Source organism: Serinus canaria, chromosome 3, assembly GCF_022539315.1.
Source record: "Serinus canaria isolate serCan28SL12 chromosome 3, serCan2020, whole genome shotgun sequence".
Classification (NCBI taxonomy): Eukaryota; Metazoa; Chordata; class Aves; order Passeriformes; family Fringillidae; genus Serinus; species Serinus canaria.
In genome coordinates, this window is record NC_066316.1 from 24,399,693 (window position 1) to 24,416,016 (window position 16,324).

General features: G+C 41.9%; 1 protein-coding gene across 3 annotated transcripts in view; it reads left to right on the forward strand.

The window, feature by feature from the left end:
- Positions 1 to 12,564: 12,564 nt before the first annotated feature.
- Positions 12,565 to 16,324, forward strand: part of MTA3 (metastasis associated 1 family member 3) — a 133,522-nt gene continuing 129,762 nt past the window's right edge. For all 3 annotated transcript variants that reach the window (XM_030235477.2, XM_030235475.2, XM_030235478.2), the window contains exons 1-2: positions 12,565 to 12,690; positions 14,808 to 14,875. In XM_030235477.2, coding sequence (XP_030091337.1) covers positions 12,663 to 12,690; positions 14,808 to 14,875 — 96 coding nt within the window. In that variant the 5' untranslated portion in view covers positions 12,565 to 12,662. The remainder of the gene's footprint in view (positions 12,691 to 14,807; positions 14,876 to 16,324) is intronic.

A 16,324-nucleotide genomic window follows, 5' to 3' on the forward strand; every position in this document is an offset into this window, starting at 1 on the left:
CTTCTCAGCATTTGCATCAAGTGACTCTTTCCTAAATGATGCAAGAGACTGGGTTATGTCCTGGAGCTGGGAGTTAAAGTGAGCTCATCATTATCTCTGGTACACAGCTAGAAATATCTCATAGCCAGAATGAGTCTGTTTTCCTCTGCCTTTATTTTAAGAAGAAATAGTGTCCCTCATAAGGGTGCTTTTCAATTATGACTTCAAGATGTAACCACTGATGGTCTGGATCAGGTACAAATCCTTGCAACAATGATCTGGTAGACTGAGCAGTGTTTAGACAGAAGAGATAGTGAAATATCTGAGAATCTGACTCTCAAGATTAAAACAACTGCATGAGACCATATTTTTATTTATTTCACACTGTGAAAATATCCATTTGTGTACAGTTTTCATGCCATATTGTTCTCTGGTATAAGTTACTGCAGCTTCATTTTGGGCAAGTACTGATTTAATGATTTTTTTTTTTAACATGTATTTTGCCTATTTCAACCTACTTTCATTTCTCTGCTGGGAACTTTAGATCCTATCTGCATGCAGACCTCCACATTTTAAGTCAAGTGTCACTAAAGTCACAGATTCTTAGTAGTTTTGTGGAAAGCTAGACATGTTGACAAATTGTTCTTTTCCTGCTAATTACAGGAGAGGAAGGTAAATTCCACACCCTCCCTTTGGGGAGAGAGGAGTGCGATTTGGAGAAGGAGCACTTTGCCTGCGGTATCCCTCTATCATGTGTGCCAAACTGATAATGAAATTGCAGCTGAAAAAGACCTATCCCATGGTGTGTTGGGAAGTGCTGCTGGTGGACTCTGCAGTGCTCAAAACCGAACAGCAAGTGGGCCACCTGCATTGCTCTAATGGCCACTACCTCTGACTCAGCTGCCGATGTACCTGCAGGATGTAAAGCTAATCAACCAGCATTAGCAATTTAGCCAGGCCCTAATTTCCCTGCTTCCCGCGGGGATAAACTGTGAAACCGGGCTGCTGAGGCTGGAGGGACTTTGGCACATCTTTGCCATCTAGTTAGGGCTGGCTCTAGCCTTGAGAGAGGGGAAACAAACATCACAACAGCCATGACAAAACAGATCTTTTCTGGAAATGATGGCTAGGAAACAAATTGGTGATATTGTCTGCAGAGCCATGCAAACTTATTCTGATAAAATTTTTTGGTAAATTTGGGGTTTTTAATGTTAAGCTGCCCAGGCAGGTTTATGGACGTCCTTTGCAGGAGCCAGAATAAAACAGATTGCTCATTGCAGATTCTGAATTGTAGTTTCCTTGGATCCATTAGAGTTTGTTTTGTATTTCTTCTTATTTCATTTTTTTTATTTATAGTTATTTGTGCAATAACTATTGCACAAACAAGGCAGGAAACATCATTAATCTTATATCGAGGAAAATTTTGTAGATGAGATGCACTACTCTGTGTTGCACTTCAGTGAATATGATATTGGCCTGACTCTCAAAAGTGGGAAATTATAGTAAATAGCACAGAAACTTGTTTCAGGAGACTCCAACCCCTTATCTGCAAGTCTCTGACCTTAGACTGCAGCATTCAGCCGTAGGAACTTCTTTCTGTTTGGAGTTTTGGAGTTCTTATTTATTATGTTGTATAGTGGTATTATGCTGAACACTGCAAAACATGGCCTTAAGGCCATGTTTTCTTATTTTTCTGAAGAGTTTTGTTATCAAATCATTAACACATTTTTCCCTCAGCACATTTAAATGTGACTCTTTCTCTCTTTTTTAGAAATTTCATCTGTTTAAACATTTGTGCTGCAAAGCAGACTTCAGACTGGGAACCGACATCTCATGTTTGCACTGAAGTTTGTTTGACTGTTTTCCTCCTATAGTTATATCTTTGATTTGGAGATCTGTCTTCACCAATTTATATCTCTGATTTTCTGTGTTTTCTTCCTAACTAATTTTTTAATTCATATATTAAAAACTATTTTTTTCTTCCAAAGAGAAGTATAGGGAAAAGAAGCTTTTAAAAAATCCAAAACACAAAATAGAAAAGAAAAACACTAATTAAAACTCCCAAACACCGATAAAAACACTGGACTGAAACCCTATGCTTCTGTCTTCCAGAAGCTGTACCAGGAGCTACCTGTGAGTGTCCTTCTCATTAAGTCATACATTCAATCTCTCTCTTTCTCTCTCCTTAGCACCAAGTATCTTTTTCTAAAAGGGGATGGTGAGGAGCTCCCCACTCAGCATGGGCTGTGGTCACACATTCTAAGATGTGTGCAGTTGCTGTGGCCTGGGTTCCAGCAGAAATTAAGGATGTGCCAGAGCCTGGTGCTCCCATTATTTGCAGAGAATATTTGGAAAATATTCTTTAAAACCTCCTCGTCTCTGAAATTCGGCATTTCAGTTGCTTCATAGAACATGAAAAATACTCAGACAAGGTTGGATTGTCTGCTCACACAGCTGATTTTTGCAGTCTCTTACACTTCTGTTATTTCCTGAGGAGCAATCCTTGACAGCTGTGAGGAAGACAAGCCTGTGGAGCTGTGATTCCTACCCCTGCACCTCTCAGTGGCTTTGTGGGAGTGAGCATGTTGAAGTGTCCCTGTGTTCCTCCTCCCAGTGTGCTAGAGAGGCCTGGCAGACCAGTTACCCATCTGAAGCTTATGGTTTCCCATCCCATACTAGGGCAGAACAGAGATGCACAGTCTTCCTTTCATGGGGTTGGGTCTTGAAAGACTCAACCTATTGCTGAATTTTGTAATTATATAACCAGGTGCTTTTGCCTTCCCCAAGAGTGTGATACCAGTGGATGAACTCAACCACACCAACAGAGTTATTCTGAACTTAGAGAGGTGTGACAGAGTTAATAATGGATCAGTATTCCTGAGTCTCTGTGGGCAAATAAAGTAATACAGTTGCGTTGCTATTAATGATGGTCTGTCTAGGATGCCATTATTTGGTGTATTTAATGAATTTGGGAGATAAATTCCATTGAAAGAAATCTGTGTTGCAGAAATTGTGACCATCTAGGTCTACTGGCTCAAGAGACAGATGTTGTGAGTAACAGAATAATTATTTCTCATGGACAGATTGCTTGATACAAGTGCAGGCATTATGTTCTCTGAGTATTTTCCTGATGTAAAAGCCATCCTGTCTGTCTCCTACAACAGAGAAGTGATCCTGTAGTAAAAAATAAAGTAGCTCTTGGGTTCCTTAAACCTCACAGGACAAATTTCAGCCTAGCATGAACTTTTACTGCTGAGTTGTGGACCTCGGAACAGGGGCTGGTAATGGAAATAGCAATGGAGAATATTTTAGAGTTGTGAATGGTGATATAATGGATTCTCTGTGCCTTGAAATTTTGCACATGTGGTGTGTCTGAAAAAGCAGCATTGCCTTTTGCTGTTTAGAACAGCAGACTCCAACAGAAAGTGAATACACAACTCCAGAAAAATCATAAAGAACTATAGTTACGTTTGTCCTCTTTGGTGGGGAAATAATTTTGGTGCAAGAGTAACAGTGTTTCCAAATGTTTGTAGGGAATGGCTCATCCCTGAGCAACAAAGTTCTTGAACTGTGCACTCCATTCATAAAAGTTTTTGAACTTTTTAAGGACTAATACAGCAGCAAATATTGCTTTCAGTCCTTGTGATGCTTTCATCAGAGAAATCTGTAGGTGAATGATAGTCACCAGCAGAGTTTGTTCTGTGAAGAAAGAGAGGGACTTAAACTACAAGTTGATACTTTGATTTTTACATTTTGATGTATGAGGAAATGTATAAAAGTACTTTCAAAAAGACTGGTCCCTTTTAAGTCATGATTACTATGGTAATCCTCCTGTGGTGTGCCTCTTCAAATTTTAAATATAGAACTAACATGATTTTAGTATATTCAGTGCTTTATAGATTTCGTCAGGCTTGCTAAAGAGCTAGGTAAGAGCTCAGGTAAAACATCCCATTAAGTAGTGCAAAGCCCATGGATTCTATCCTACACAAGGCAACATTATGTCCCTGCCCAGACACCTTCTCCTCCTGCTTCCCCCACCACAACAGATCATTGCACTGCATTCAGTCATTTATTATTTTCTTTTCTAAACAGAAAGTAATCACAGCAAAAGATGCAGTGACTCATGTTCAGAAAGAGACAGTCCTCAAACAATCATAAATTACCTTTCTCATCCCAAAATATTGGGCAGCTGCTGAAGAGGACTCCAATCAGAACATGAAATCTTCTTAAAATATTCATTAAAAATATTATATCCAGAAAGGCTTGCCAGTCACTATGGCTGGGATATTTGTATTGTAACTTTCCCCTCCTTGTCATCCCTGTCATGGGATAATATTTTTAACTGGTTTAAGGGAGCAGTCCCTATGGAACTGATGCTATGGATAATTATTAGGAGAGCTTATCCAGTGTGAGTACTTCCTGTGTGACTGCTCTCCAGCATGGAAATTTGGAGGGCCTTCTACCTCTGTTGTGTGCTCTGTATCATCTGATTGATGTCCATGAAAGCAGATGGCACTCAGGACAGGTTAGAACTGTGCTCTCCAGTCATGGGGCTTGGGTGTTGACCATGGTTTCTTTATTGACCCAGCCAGGCCTCAAGGGGATATGAATATCCATTTGGGAAGATGTCCAGAACTCCTGAAAGCAGATCTGAGAAACATGGGTGAACAGGCTGCTTCTGTCCCACTGTGTTTGTGATGGAGCAGTATGAGCTGTATTTATTTTCTCTGTGATATCTTCTGGGATTTCACATACCCACATGTTTGTACTTTTAGTTGGCTGCTGGGGGTTATTCTGGTGAAATTCAGGAACTGGTTTCAGTGAAAATAATCTTTGATATCTTGCTCACTAATTTTGGTTGTGTTTTTTTTTTTTTTTGGTTGGTTGGTTGGTTGGTTGGTTGGTTGGTTGGTTGGTTGGTTGGTTGGTTGGTTTTTTGGGAGGTTCTGCTGGTTTTGTTTTTGTTATTGCTGCACATATTCATTAGTTTAACAACTTTTACAGATTCCTAAAGGGGAAGTAGCTGTAACAGTATAAAAAAGGGTTATTCCAGTATAAGTGATTCTTCTGTTTAGAAGAAAAGGAAACCAAGCATACTGTATGCATGGAGGTCCATGATTTCTTCCTGCAATCACATATCTCTTTTTAGGAATTTTTGAGTTTTGTCCCAAAGCAGAACTTGCAGGACGGACCTTAACATATTTTCAGAGTTCTATGGCAGAATGATTGCCATGAAGGAATCTAATTTTTTTTCAAAGGGCATACTATAAAAGATGCTTCTTTAGTCATATTCATCTTGAAGAGCAGGAATTTGTGTTTTCCTCTAGCAGTTCTCCCCAGTACTGATTCTCTATATCAGATTGGTTTCTTGGATAGCTTTGAAGAAGACAAGGGAATGAAAACATTAACTTTTGGATCTGTGTTTTTTTTGTCTCAGCTGTGTGTTATACCCTTGCATCCCAAAGGAGCTTCATAAGGAGAAGAGAGCTGATGCACCCTGTTTTTAGTTCATATTGAAATCTGAACAACTTGCTTGCATGGGTGTGAAATATTCTTTTGTGTTCTAGAAAATTTTGTAGAATATTAAAACTCAGGTACTTTCAGACTGTTAATCTTGGGTATCCAGATTTTACAGGTTTTCATTCCTAGCTGTAACTGCAAAAGGGCTTAGTTGCAGAGGTTAAAAAATAGCAAAAGTCTCATCTGATAAATGGGTGTAAGGACTGTAGAGTCAAAAATGCTCAGTCTGCCAGAGAGAAGACAAAACTTGTCAGACTGAGCATGGAAATGACAGATCTTCAGATAGCAGAGCTGGCATTTGCCTTTCTGACAAAAAAGAGACTCAATTGCAATAGTGGGGGGATTTTTACTGAATGTGGATATTTCAGAAGCAGGTAATATGTTCAAGGTTTTTTTTTTTGTTGTTGTGCCCATTTGGTACAAACAATCAAATTTGGCTCAAACAACCATTATTAAAGAACTTACTGCAGGACATATCAGTGAGGCTTATTGCTATAGGAAGTATGTAAAATCTCCTGTTCTCTTTTTGTGTTGGGGGAATACTCAGAGTATTCTGAGTGCACAAGTATGCACTCAGCCCATTGTGTACTGTGGGGAAGGGGGTTTTCAAGCTGTTTGTTTCTTCTTGCCAAGCAAAACATAGTTGATTTAAAACAAACAAAATAATTCCAAACAACAATAAAAACCATGCCAGCTTTGCTGCTAGGAATCCTCTAGTTCTTGCAGTATTTCTTGTGTTAGCCACCTATTGCCTGGTATACTAACTCTAATCTACCCATCTAAAGGTATATTCCTTTGTTCTTTCCACTCATTCTGAGAAAATACTTCATGAACTTCACTGGCTTGAGACAGGTATTTGATTGTCTCTAGGTAAAAGACTAAAATGCAATGCCAAGACTTTCTGAGATACCAGCAGTACTGCTGTTGCGCTGAGTGCTGCTGCTCTTTGTCACCATTCCCCAGAGTGGATTTTGAAAGTAAGTCATCTAGTCAGACACCTGCTCATCATTCAGACAAGCTGACCTCCTCTGTCATACCACCTGTTGTTAGAAATAAAGGTCACTTGAACACAAAGTTACATTCACTGTGTGTAAGCAGGAACGATGCCCTTGATTTAAGAGGAGGTGTGTGCAATGCAGCGCTGATAAGTGTGTCCCTGAGAGTCATCCAGCCTGAATTCAGAAGTCAAGTTCCTCCTACCAACAGAACAATGAATGATCATCTTCTCACTGCACTGAGCGGGAGACCTGCATAAGGAAATTGTTCTGGTTTTCAAAACTAGAGGTAGAACCAGTACCTGAAAATTTCAGGTCAAATGCATCTGTAATGAAAACACCAGGCAGTCTTCAGAGACACAGGAAGGCACTGAGGGTACATTTCAATAAGTCACACTTCAGTGTTGCTCGCCTGAGATCATTCAAGCTCCAGAAAAACTGAAATGAACAGATGCTGAGTCCTTGACTTGAATTAATTCTGCTCAGATGCATGTACTGTACTCTGCTTAAATAGGTGTCATTAAGCACCTTTCACAGCTTTTTAGCAGGTGTTAAGCACAAAAAATAGATCAGTTGAAAGAAAGGGAGAGATAAAGAGTAAATTTACCGTGGAGTGTTTAATATCTACCCAGTATTGTGTTGAAGCCCAAAATGGCTTCACTTCAGAGTGCTGCAGATGTCTGCAATGCTCCAGTGTGCTTCCAACTGCTCTCATTTGCAACCTTGCTTGTGTCAAAGATAAAAAGCTATATAAATGGTGTTGCTTTAGCTCCACTGGAGTTAACCACAAAATTTGCATGGACTTGAACAGAAACTAGACATAAACCTATGAGTTGTCTAAAACTGGAAAACAGAATGGGGTGCAAAACTGAATCCTAGAGCTGCAGGCTTTTTTTCCATTAAGATGGGGATTGGAAAGTACATTGGTAGCTCTAAATTGGTAAATCTTATTTTTTCTTTTCTAATCTGATTAGAAATATAAAATATTTAATTTGTTACTGATATTATTATCAAAAACTGAGAGCTATGCTATTGTTTTGTTCTTTTAAGTTCTTCTAAGCCTTCTGATGTTTACATTTTTGTAATGGAGTTTCTCACGCACTTTTATGTAAATAATGATTGGTTTTGCATTCTTTTCTGGAGGAAGAGAAAATTGATGGGCTGTTGGTTTGACCAGTGTCATTGGAGAGGTGGCAATTTCATCCTCCAATCCACTGTCACTTTTGAAAGTCTATAAATATTGGAGTTTGAAAATAAACTTCCCTTCTTTTTTACCCTAGACGTTCCAATGTTCATGTCGTTTTATTTCGTGTCCCATTGTGGCACTATGCCTCTGGAGTGGAGGAAATACATCTAGCCTCTAGGAGAAGATTAATAATAAACCTTACTTTACCATTCCTCCCTCAAACCTAAAGCAATTTTTCCATTGCAATGGACTGGTTTTCATTAAAGCAAATTCAGTCATAACCATAAGGCAGGTACACATAGGTCCGGATCTGACTTATTTTGCACAAAAAACCCCCCCACACCACACTCTCCCACCCTCTCCCCCCAAAAAAATAGAAAAGAGAAAACCTTGATTGAATGGTGTGATTTATAAGAAATGAAATTATGTGTGTTGTCAAAGAAGTTCCATTTGGTAGGCTATAGCACCAATCTATATAGCACTACAATACTTATTGAAAAAACATTACCTGAGATCTGGTTTTGCTGCCCTTTCAATTAATAACTTGTTGCCAACCAAAAGCACCATTTTTATCTGCATATTGACTTGACAGAATTCTTATGACTTTAAGATTTGGATTCAACATCTAGATCTGCAGACTACTAGTAATTCAGCAATTAGCTTTAAGCTATTGTTTAAATAATATTTAATGAAAATAGTGACAAATTTAACTAAGAGTCTCTTGAGAGATCTGACTCAGAGTCAATAAAAAAACGTTATTTCTGATGCCAAGAGCAGATGATTTTCTCTTGTGAGAGATTTGGGGTTTTTTTTCTGATTTATAAAAGTTAGTGTGAAAGCATCTCTTACAGATTGCACCTAGTTTCTGTTTTGTAGAGGCAGCTAAAAGTTTCTATTGCTTGTGATAACAAGCACTGAGTTTTATATTTCTGTAAACAAAAAAAACCCCAACCCCTCCTTATATAATGTTTGTTGCAAAATGGCAGTTATATAAGGTTTTTATAAATATAATCATGAATACTGCTGTGGGAAAATATTTTTGTTTTGTGACTAATTAAGTGACACCAATATGAATTCTGTCTCTGCTATAAATTCATTAATGAGGTTTTGCAAGCTATGGTGCATATTTGTGTTGTTAAAAAAAATAAAAGTGCCTGTATTGTTAGTTGCCTGTAAGTCAGTCTGATCAATGTGTGGCTGTGTTAGCTGGCATGTTTGTTCACATGAGAGCAAAGTGACTTTGTACAGACCGCATTTTATTTTTGAGCTACAGGGCAAGTCCATAAACTACCCAAGTCCTCAGTGGTGGTGATTTAATCTCAAGGTAGCAGTTTAAGCTGATAAGAAGTGATCATTTGTGAAGTCCTTTGTAATTTGTTTTAACTCTTTGCATGGATTATGTGCTTGCAGCCAGTTTATTTGTTGTAGGAAAGTTTTACTAGCAAGGGAGCTGTATTTCCTTGGTGTGAACTCATACTCTTGAGGAGTTGCATGTTTCCTGTGCTTCAAAATTACCTGTGCAAATAAAACAAACCAACAAACCCTCTAGGGTCCCATGGCTAAGGGCCAAGGATGGGAAAGGTCTTTTTCTTTCTATGGCACTAGCACAAGGGATAGTCTCTATGAAAGCTCTACAAGAAGGTGAACATTTTTTATGAAGGTTCAAGAAACTCCTTCTTCAATGTTTTTGTCAATTTCACTAAGATGTTCCTACCTGTAAGATTCTGAAGTATTTCAATCTGAAATTCACCCCTCTAGCAACATATCTTACTTTGGTCCTCTTGACTGTCAGTACAATCATTAACAATCAAATAATTTATGAAGATTTGTATTCAGTTCTGGTATCTTTTGTGAGGAAGCTTACAGGTTGGACATGTTTTGTTGGTGAGGTTGGTATTGTTTAGATTCAGGCTTTTTGTATTTAAGAAACTTCTGAAATTGGGAAACCTTGAAATTTAATTCTATGGACCCAAAATAGGATGCTGTATGACAGCTGCAATGGAAGTTCTCTTATTCCCTTACTTCATGAAAGGATGAAATTGTCAGAACTTTTAAAAACTTTTTAAAACATCTTGCCTCTGCAATAGTGGAAACTGAGAAAATTCAATTTGAAAAATGAAAATTCAGGAATATAATTTTCTGATAGCAGATTCCCATTACCTTTGTTCACATGTAATAAAGAAGCCTTAAATTGCCTATGAAGAAAAGGTGAAACTTTTTGTACTATCTCTAATGGAAAAAAAATATTTCATAATAGCATTCTTTTAAATGCATTAAGAAAATTGTATAGCTCCAGTTAACCTTATAGATATGTAATAGACATGATTTAGGGCATCTGATGAGGCTAAAGAGAAAAGGCCAAAAAAGAGGGTGCAGCCTGGATAAGTCAATAGACACTGTGTTGGGAAGGCTGTGAAAGGTCCTTGGCCATCTCTTCTCTCAGTGCCTGATGTCCATCTCTTTCAGGATTGCTGATCTAGCTCACCATGGGGGCAGCTGGCCAGCCTGGACCATGGAACTAGTCTAGGCTTTAAAATTATCCTTCTAACACTCCATTCTTTCTTTCTTGGCTTTTCTTTGGAGGACCATGAGGAGGAATGATGGACTGCTCAGGGTGGCACAACAAAGAGAATTGTAAAATGAAGCTCTCAGGTAACCTGGGTCTCTAATAGGAATACTCTGTCCTGCATCTTAATTTAAGTTGCTACCGAAATGTGGTTTCTTTCAACAGCACAAGTTATCTCAGTCTATAGCTAAACACAGTTCATATATCAGGTAAAGTCAAGGCTCTTACCTGTTTTGGGTTTTTTTTTTCCTTAACAGTCTTATAGTTGAAGTGAGAGTTCTCCATTTTATTAAATCTAGAAAAATGAAGGTGTTTACATAACTTTAATTTTTCCCATTCTGCACACTGAGAGAGGACCGAAAATAAACTGTATCCAGGCTTTTGTATATGTTACACCAAAGAAAAAAGTACTGCCAGTGCTGCAACTCTTTATCCACTAGCTGGCTGTGCCCACTCCCAAAGCAGCGACCTTGAGCTATGGATGCACTGAACACCTCGGGCTGTGCTGGTGCTGACTGTGTGAGCTGTGTCTCCGTGAACAAGAGGGCCCAGTGATTTGGTACTGAGGTAGATAAATGTCACTATTTCTCTATTTATCTGCTCTGTGATGCAGTCTCAGTCTGACAGCTGGAAGTAAGGGTGGTTTTCTAACTATTTTTAGGCTGTCCACCTAAAAGGACAGGCTGGGACCATGGGCTTTCCTGGGCTGCTCTCTCACCTTCAGGAGCATCTTTAGGAGCTGCCTTCCTCTTCCACAGGCCACGACTTCAGCTGATGGAAGCAACGGCCTCTTTCTGTCCAAATCCACTCCTTGTGGGATGAGGGGACATTGTAAACTTCCTAGTGAGGGCAATCCCCCTAATGTCCCGAGTGCAGACTTAAAATGAGGAAAAGAGCTTGGAGGCATTTTATTTAATTTGTAATAGCTGTGACAAACAAACTGCTTGAATTAACTGTTCTCTTGCCTCGGAAGTTTTACCTGTTTCATTTACCCAAGCAGTGAAACAGGAGAGTAAAAGTAACACCTCAGGCCTCTGCTAAGGTCATGTTATTGTGCCTCTGGACAGAATTGGTATTTCCCAAGGAGTTTCTGCCGACTTGATTTCAGCTCCCACAGAAGTTCAACAGAGGAAAATTCTCCATTTTTCCTTTCAATGCTTGAATGTGCCGCTGTGTTTAAAAGAAAAATAAATTACTGTATCATATACCTGTTACATGTGTTTCAGAAATTCGCTTCTCAGTTGCCGTTTTGACACAAAGTTGTAGTCACTTGAGAAATTAAAAGCGTCCTAGTGGACAAAAACTTAATTTGATAGTCCCAAATTTGCTAAGAGGAGAAAGGAAAGACGGGATATAATCTTGTAAAACACCAGGGAAGATCATCCTCCTTCTAATCAACACATTTTCCTGTAGCTGAGGATGAAGTGAAATTTTAACTTGGTAACGCACGCATAAATATCCAAGACATAAAGCAAATAATAAATCATCCCCTTCGTTGCAGGAAGATGATAACAGGCATTTCTTTTCCACAGCAGCATGCCCCAGCAGGATCAATTTTTTTGTAAAGTGTATGGATTGTTTCTTATGGTGTGAACTTTGTAAAAACAGGGGAAATGGCTTTATGTTACATCATATTGATGTTTTTGAAGCATCTCTCTCATCGGATGATTTGGAAGCATCTCTTTCGATGCTTCCTGCCTCCGAGACGAGCTGCTAGATTTATCTTTATTCTGTCGTAGATGTTCTGCGCTGCCTGTTGCGAGCAAGCTGTGTCCTGCGGACGGCGGAGAGCTCGGAGAGGCACCGTGCCCGGGGCGGGCTGGGGGCGCCGGAGCCTCCCATGGGACCGCGCTCCGGAGGCGAACAAAGGGGCCGCCAAACCCATCACCAACAGGTGCTGCGCAAGAAACAAACTTTTTCTGGGATACTACTCAAGAGTTGCCAAAGGGGAGCGATCCCTCGGCCGTTCCGGGGAAGAGGCAAACCCCAAAAAAACCCCAGGTCCGGAGAGGGTCGGAGAGGAGCCGGACAATGCGGCGGGCGTCCGCAAAACGTGGCGTGCTTCGGGCACGGCGGGGAGCGTGGCCGCGCACCCGCAGCTCCCCCGGCACCGCCCGGCCGGGCCGCCCCACCCCACCTGCGGCCGGGCCCTGCCCGCGACCCGCCCCGGGGCCGGTGCGCGGGGGGAGCGCCGGGGGCGCCCGTTTAACCCCTTCCCCGCCGGCGGCTCCGGAAGCGGCGGCGGCGGCCCCGTGGGGCGCTGTGTCCTGCGCCCGGGCGGGGAGGGGTGGCGGCGCGGGGTGGGGGCGAGCGCGGCGCGGGGGGGCGGCGGCGGGAGCCGCTCCCTCCTTGCCCAGCCCGGCCCGGCAGAGGCGGCAGGAGGAGGAGGAGGAGGAGGGCGGCGCAGAGCGCAGACATGGCGGCCAACATGTACCGAGTGGGAGGTATGTGGGGACGCGGCGGCGGCCGCCCGGAGCCCCCCGCGCACTGCCGGGTGGCCCCGCCGGGCCGCGGGCCGTGCGCGCCGCGCCGGGGCCAAGAGAGGCGCCCCGGCCCCTCGGGCTGGCGTCGTCCCGAGCGGGGCGGCCGGGCCCGGGCGGGCGGCGAGAGGAGGCAGCCGGTCCGGTAAAGGGTCGCCGGGCCCTCGGCGGGGCGGAGGACGCAGGTTCCTCCCCCGCCAGCCCCGTGCGCCGGGTGGGAGCCCGGCCCCCGCCGCCGAGGAGGAGAAGGGCAGCGCCGCCCTCCGCGGGGAAGGGGGGAGCGGCGCCGCCGGCTTCCAGCCCCCGCACCGCGCCGCACCGCGGGCCGGGCACGGCCGCCCTTTGCGCCTCGCCTCCTTCCCCGGAGAGCGGCGGAGGGGCCCCGCGGGGCGAGCGAGGGGCCGCCTGCCCGGCCGTGCGGCCCCGGGCCGAGCCGGCCCCGGCGCGGCCTGGCGGGCCCTGCCGGCGCGGTGCGGTGCGGGGCGGCGCGCACGGGCAGCCCGAGCCCACCCCGGGCAGCGCTTCCCTCCGTGCCGCTCCCCTGCCCCCCGCGCCCTCCCTCGCTCTCACGGCGGAGTTTCTCCGCGCCTTCCTCGGTCTGCCGGGGATAAATAATTAATCCCGCTGCGTAACCGGGGGATTTCTGTCAGCTTCCCTTGCTTGCCGCCGTGACCCCTGAGGAGCGCCCTGATACGTGACTGCTTGGCGAAGGGCGGGGGGGAGAGGGCATTTAGGCGGTGAAAAACGCGGCAAACATTTGTCTTCCCACCCCGAGCCCGTCGAAAATGACACGGATAACTTTGGCTCGCTCACGGAGGGAACGAACGTGGCAGTGTGCCCAGTGCTGTGGCTCAGGTGCACCGCTCAAGTTAGGTGTGCAGTACTGGGTGCTCAAAAATCGCTCCATCCTCCTGCTCTCTTAACAGCCAGAGCTGGGAGGGAGGATGTGTGGAAATGAGGGATGATAATAGTTTGAATCGCTTTCTGCTAATGTTTTGAGATATGCTGATAGAGCCACAAATCTTCCATCTGCATGTTCCCTCATTAGGGCATTTAGGTTGTAGTCCCATCAGCCTTTACTCATGAAAGTAATCCTTCTCTGAGCAGGTAGCGGGTAGGGTTTGCCTCTTAGGTCACCAATTCTCTTTTTTTTCGTTGTAATCTTAATGAGCAATCGTGAGCACTACCCAGAGATCATGTTCTTTCATTAGAACTCCCTGAAGTTCCTTTAAATTTTATTGTAGTGTCAAAGTATTGCAGAAGACTTTTATACATTGTTGTAGTTTCTCATCTGATTTTTAAAAATAAAGTTGGAAGGGTGCACGGTGCAGAAGTCCAACATCAAATTTAAAGTGTGGTTGACATTTGATGGGTACTTTTTCATTGGACAAAACCAAGTTTTCAGAAAACTATTGAAGGAAATGCTCTGTTTGTCAATTCTTTGTACGTTGCATGAGAGTAGCTTTCAGGATATGAGTAAATTTCCATTCACTGCATGAAAATATTTTTATATTAATGATGCTGAAAGAGACATTGTCCTCCAAGATCCCTGCTAATTTCATGACAATTCCTGCTTAATATTGTTTGCATCTTACTGGACAGAGATAACAACAAGAGCAAGTATCATAAAACGTCCATTACTCATGGGAACCTTGCTCATTGCCACAGCACCTGATAATAAATATGACGTGTCATCTCTTACAGAAATGTTAATCTCCATAATATAGAAACTCACTGAAGTGCTCAGGTCTTAAATCTTCCCTAATTGACTGTGAGAAGTTGCTCCTTCCCTGGCAAGATTTATGAAGTGTGTGGATTACTGGATTACAGTGTGAGCTTCAACACAAACCATTGAACTTTTTTCCAGCATGGTTGTTAAAGCAGGTGTAGTGCAGTTAAAACCAGAATTTAGGAACAAATTATATTAAATCTCAGTGTAGAAATACATCACAGTCCCAACGTTTGTGAAGAAATCTCAGCCCTCTGAAAACTTCTAGGTTTAGAAGAAAATGTTTGCACTAATAATGATAGGTCTTTACATAACTTTTGGTATTTCAGTGACTTTTCCTTTTTTCTTGCAGATTATGTTTATTTTGAAAATTCTTCCAGCAATCCATATCTCATTAGGAGAATTGAAGAACTTAACAAGGTACAAAGATTCTTTCTTAACCTTTGGCAACAGTCAGTGTGCTTGCTAAAACCTGAGAATTATTTCTATCTCTCAAGATTTTTACTGTAGTAGGGGTTTCTGGTGGTTACTGAAAACTTGCTATGTGATGTCCTCTAATTCTGGTATCCTCTTACCTAAGGAAACACCCAATTCCTGGTGAACAGGATTACTCTGAAGCAAAAATTTTCTAACAAATTCTTTGAATTCTTGGAGACATGAATGAATTGAATTCTCTGGCTGACGATGACACTGTGAATCCATCTGGAATGACAGCCATCATGTAATGTGTCTGCTTTTAGACAGACATCTGAAGAGCTGGAAGGTACCAGCGAGGCTTTGCAGTGATCAGATGCCAGAATATGTGACTTCTGTGGCTGTTTATTGCTCTGCCTACTGGCAGCTGTGCATGAAGAATGGGCTTTTGGATAAAGTACAGACTCTGTTCTCTGTCTTTATCCTGAGTGTATTTCTCTAAAAAATGAAGGCTCTATTGACTGTCATTCTGGGGAAGGCATGATGATTTTTCTTCACTCTGACCCTTCTAACAATAATGTGGAGTTTCTATGGCTTTTTATTTTTTTTTTTAATTTTTTTTTTTTTTTTTTACTTTTCCCTCAAGCAGTATTAAAACTTACTGATGCACTAGATCAAAAGTTAATTGTTAAAATGCCTATTATGATGTAAGTAATGATTAAGATATTTTTTCCCCAGTGGTTAGAAAGTAAATGAAAAAATTGATGACCTGCAAGTGGTTTTCTTCTTTTAATGAAACACAACACTATGCCATAGTGCCATCAACCGCATTAACTGTTGGTGCTGTCCAACACAACATCCACTGAACTTGTTCATGGCAAATAATTTTTGACTTTTATTGGAGAAGAAAATTTTTTATTCACAGTAATTGACATGATTCTAATCATGTATTGAATGTAATCTTTATTATCTTTAAACTGCACTGCTATAATTTAATCTTGCTTGTGCAGGGTAAAACAGAGTCATGTATTGATTTTTTTTTTTCTTAAAGAGAAGTTGGAGGTTGTAGTCCAGACATCTTGAGTGTAAATGGTTTGCTTTCATGTGTTAAAGGTACAGAGCAAATGTGGAGATAATATGTAAAGAAATGCTTTGATTATTGTTCTACCAGGGACAATATATTTTTTTTTGGAAGGAAACTTTATCAAAACATTCTACTTTTTAGTATTAAGTAAGTAACTCAAGGTAAAAAAGTACTTTTTATACTCCTTCAAGGAGGAGGATGCAGTTCTTCAAATATTAGTAAATCCTTTATAGAACATTATGGTCCTCATAATGAGTCATGGAAACAACACTGAGCTAAACAGATCTTTTATTTTAGGAGCAGTTGTTACTTTTTCAATAAATGTTATATTAAATGAGATTCTGAAAAAATTCTAGAGTACTTTGAAGTAT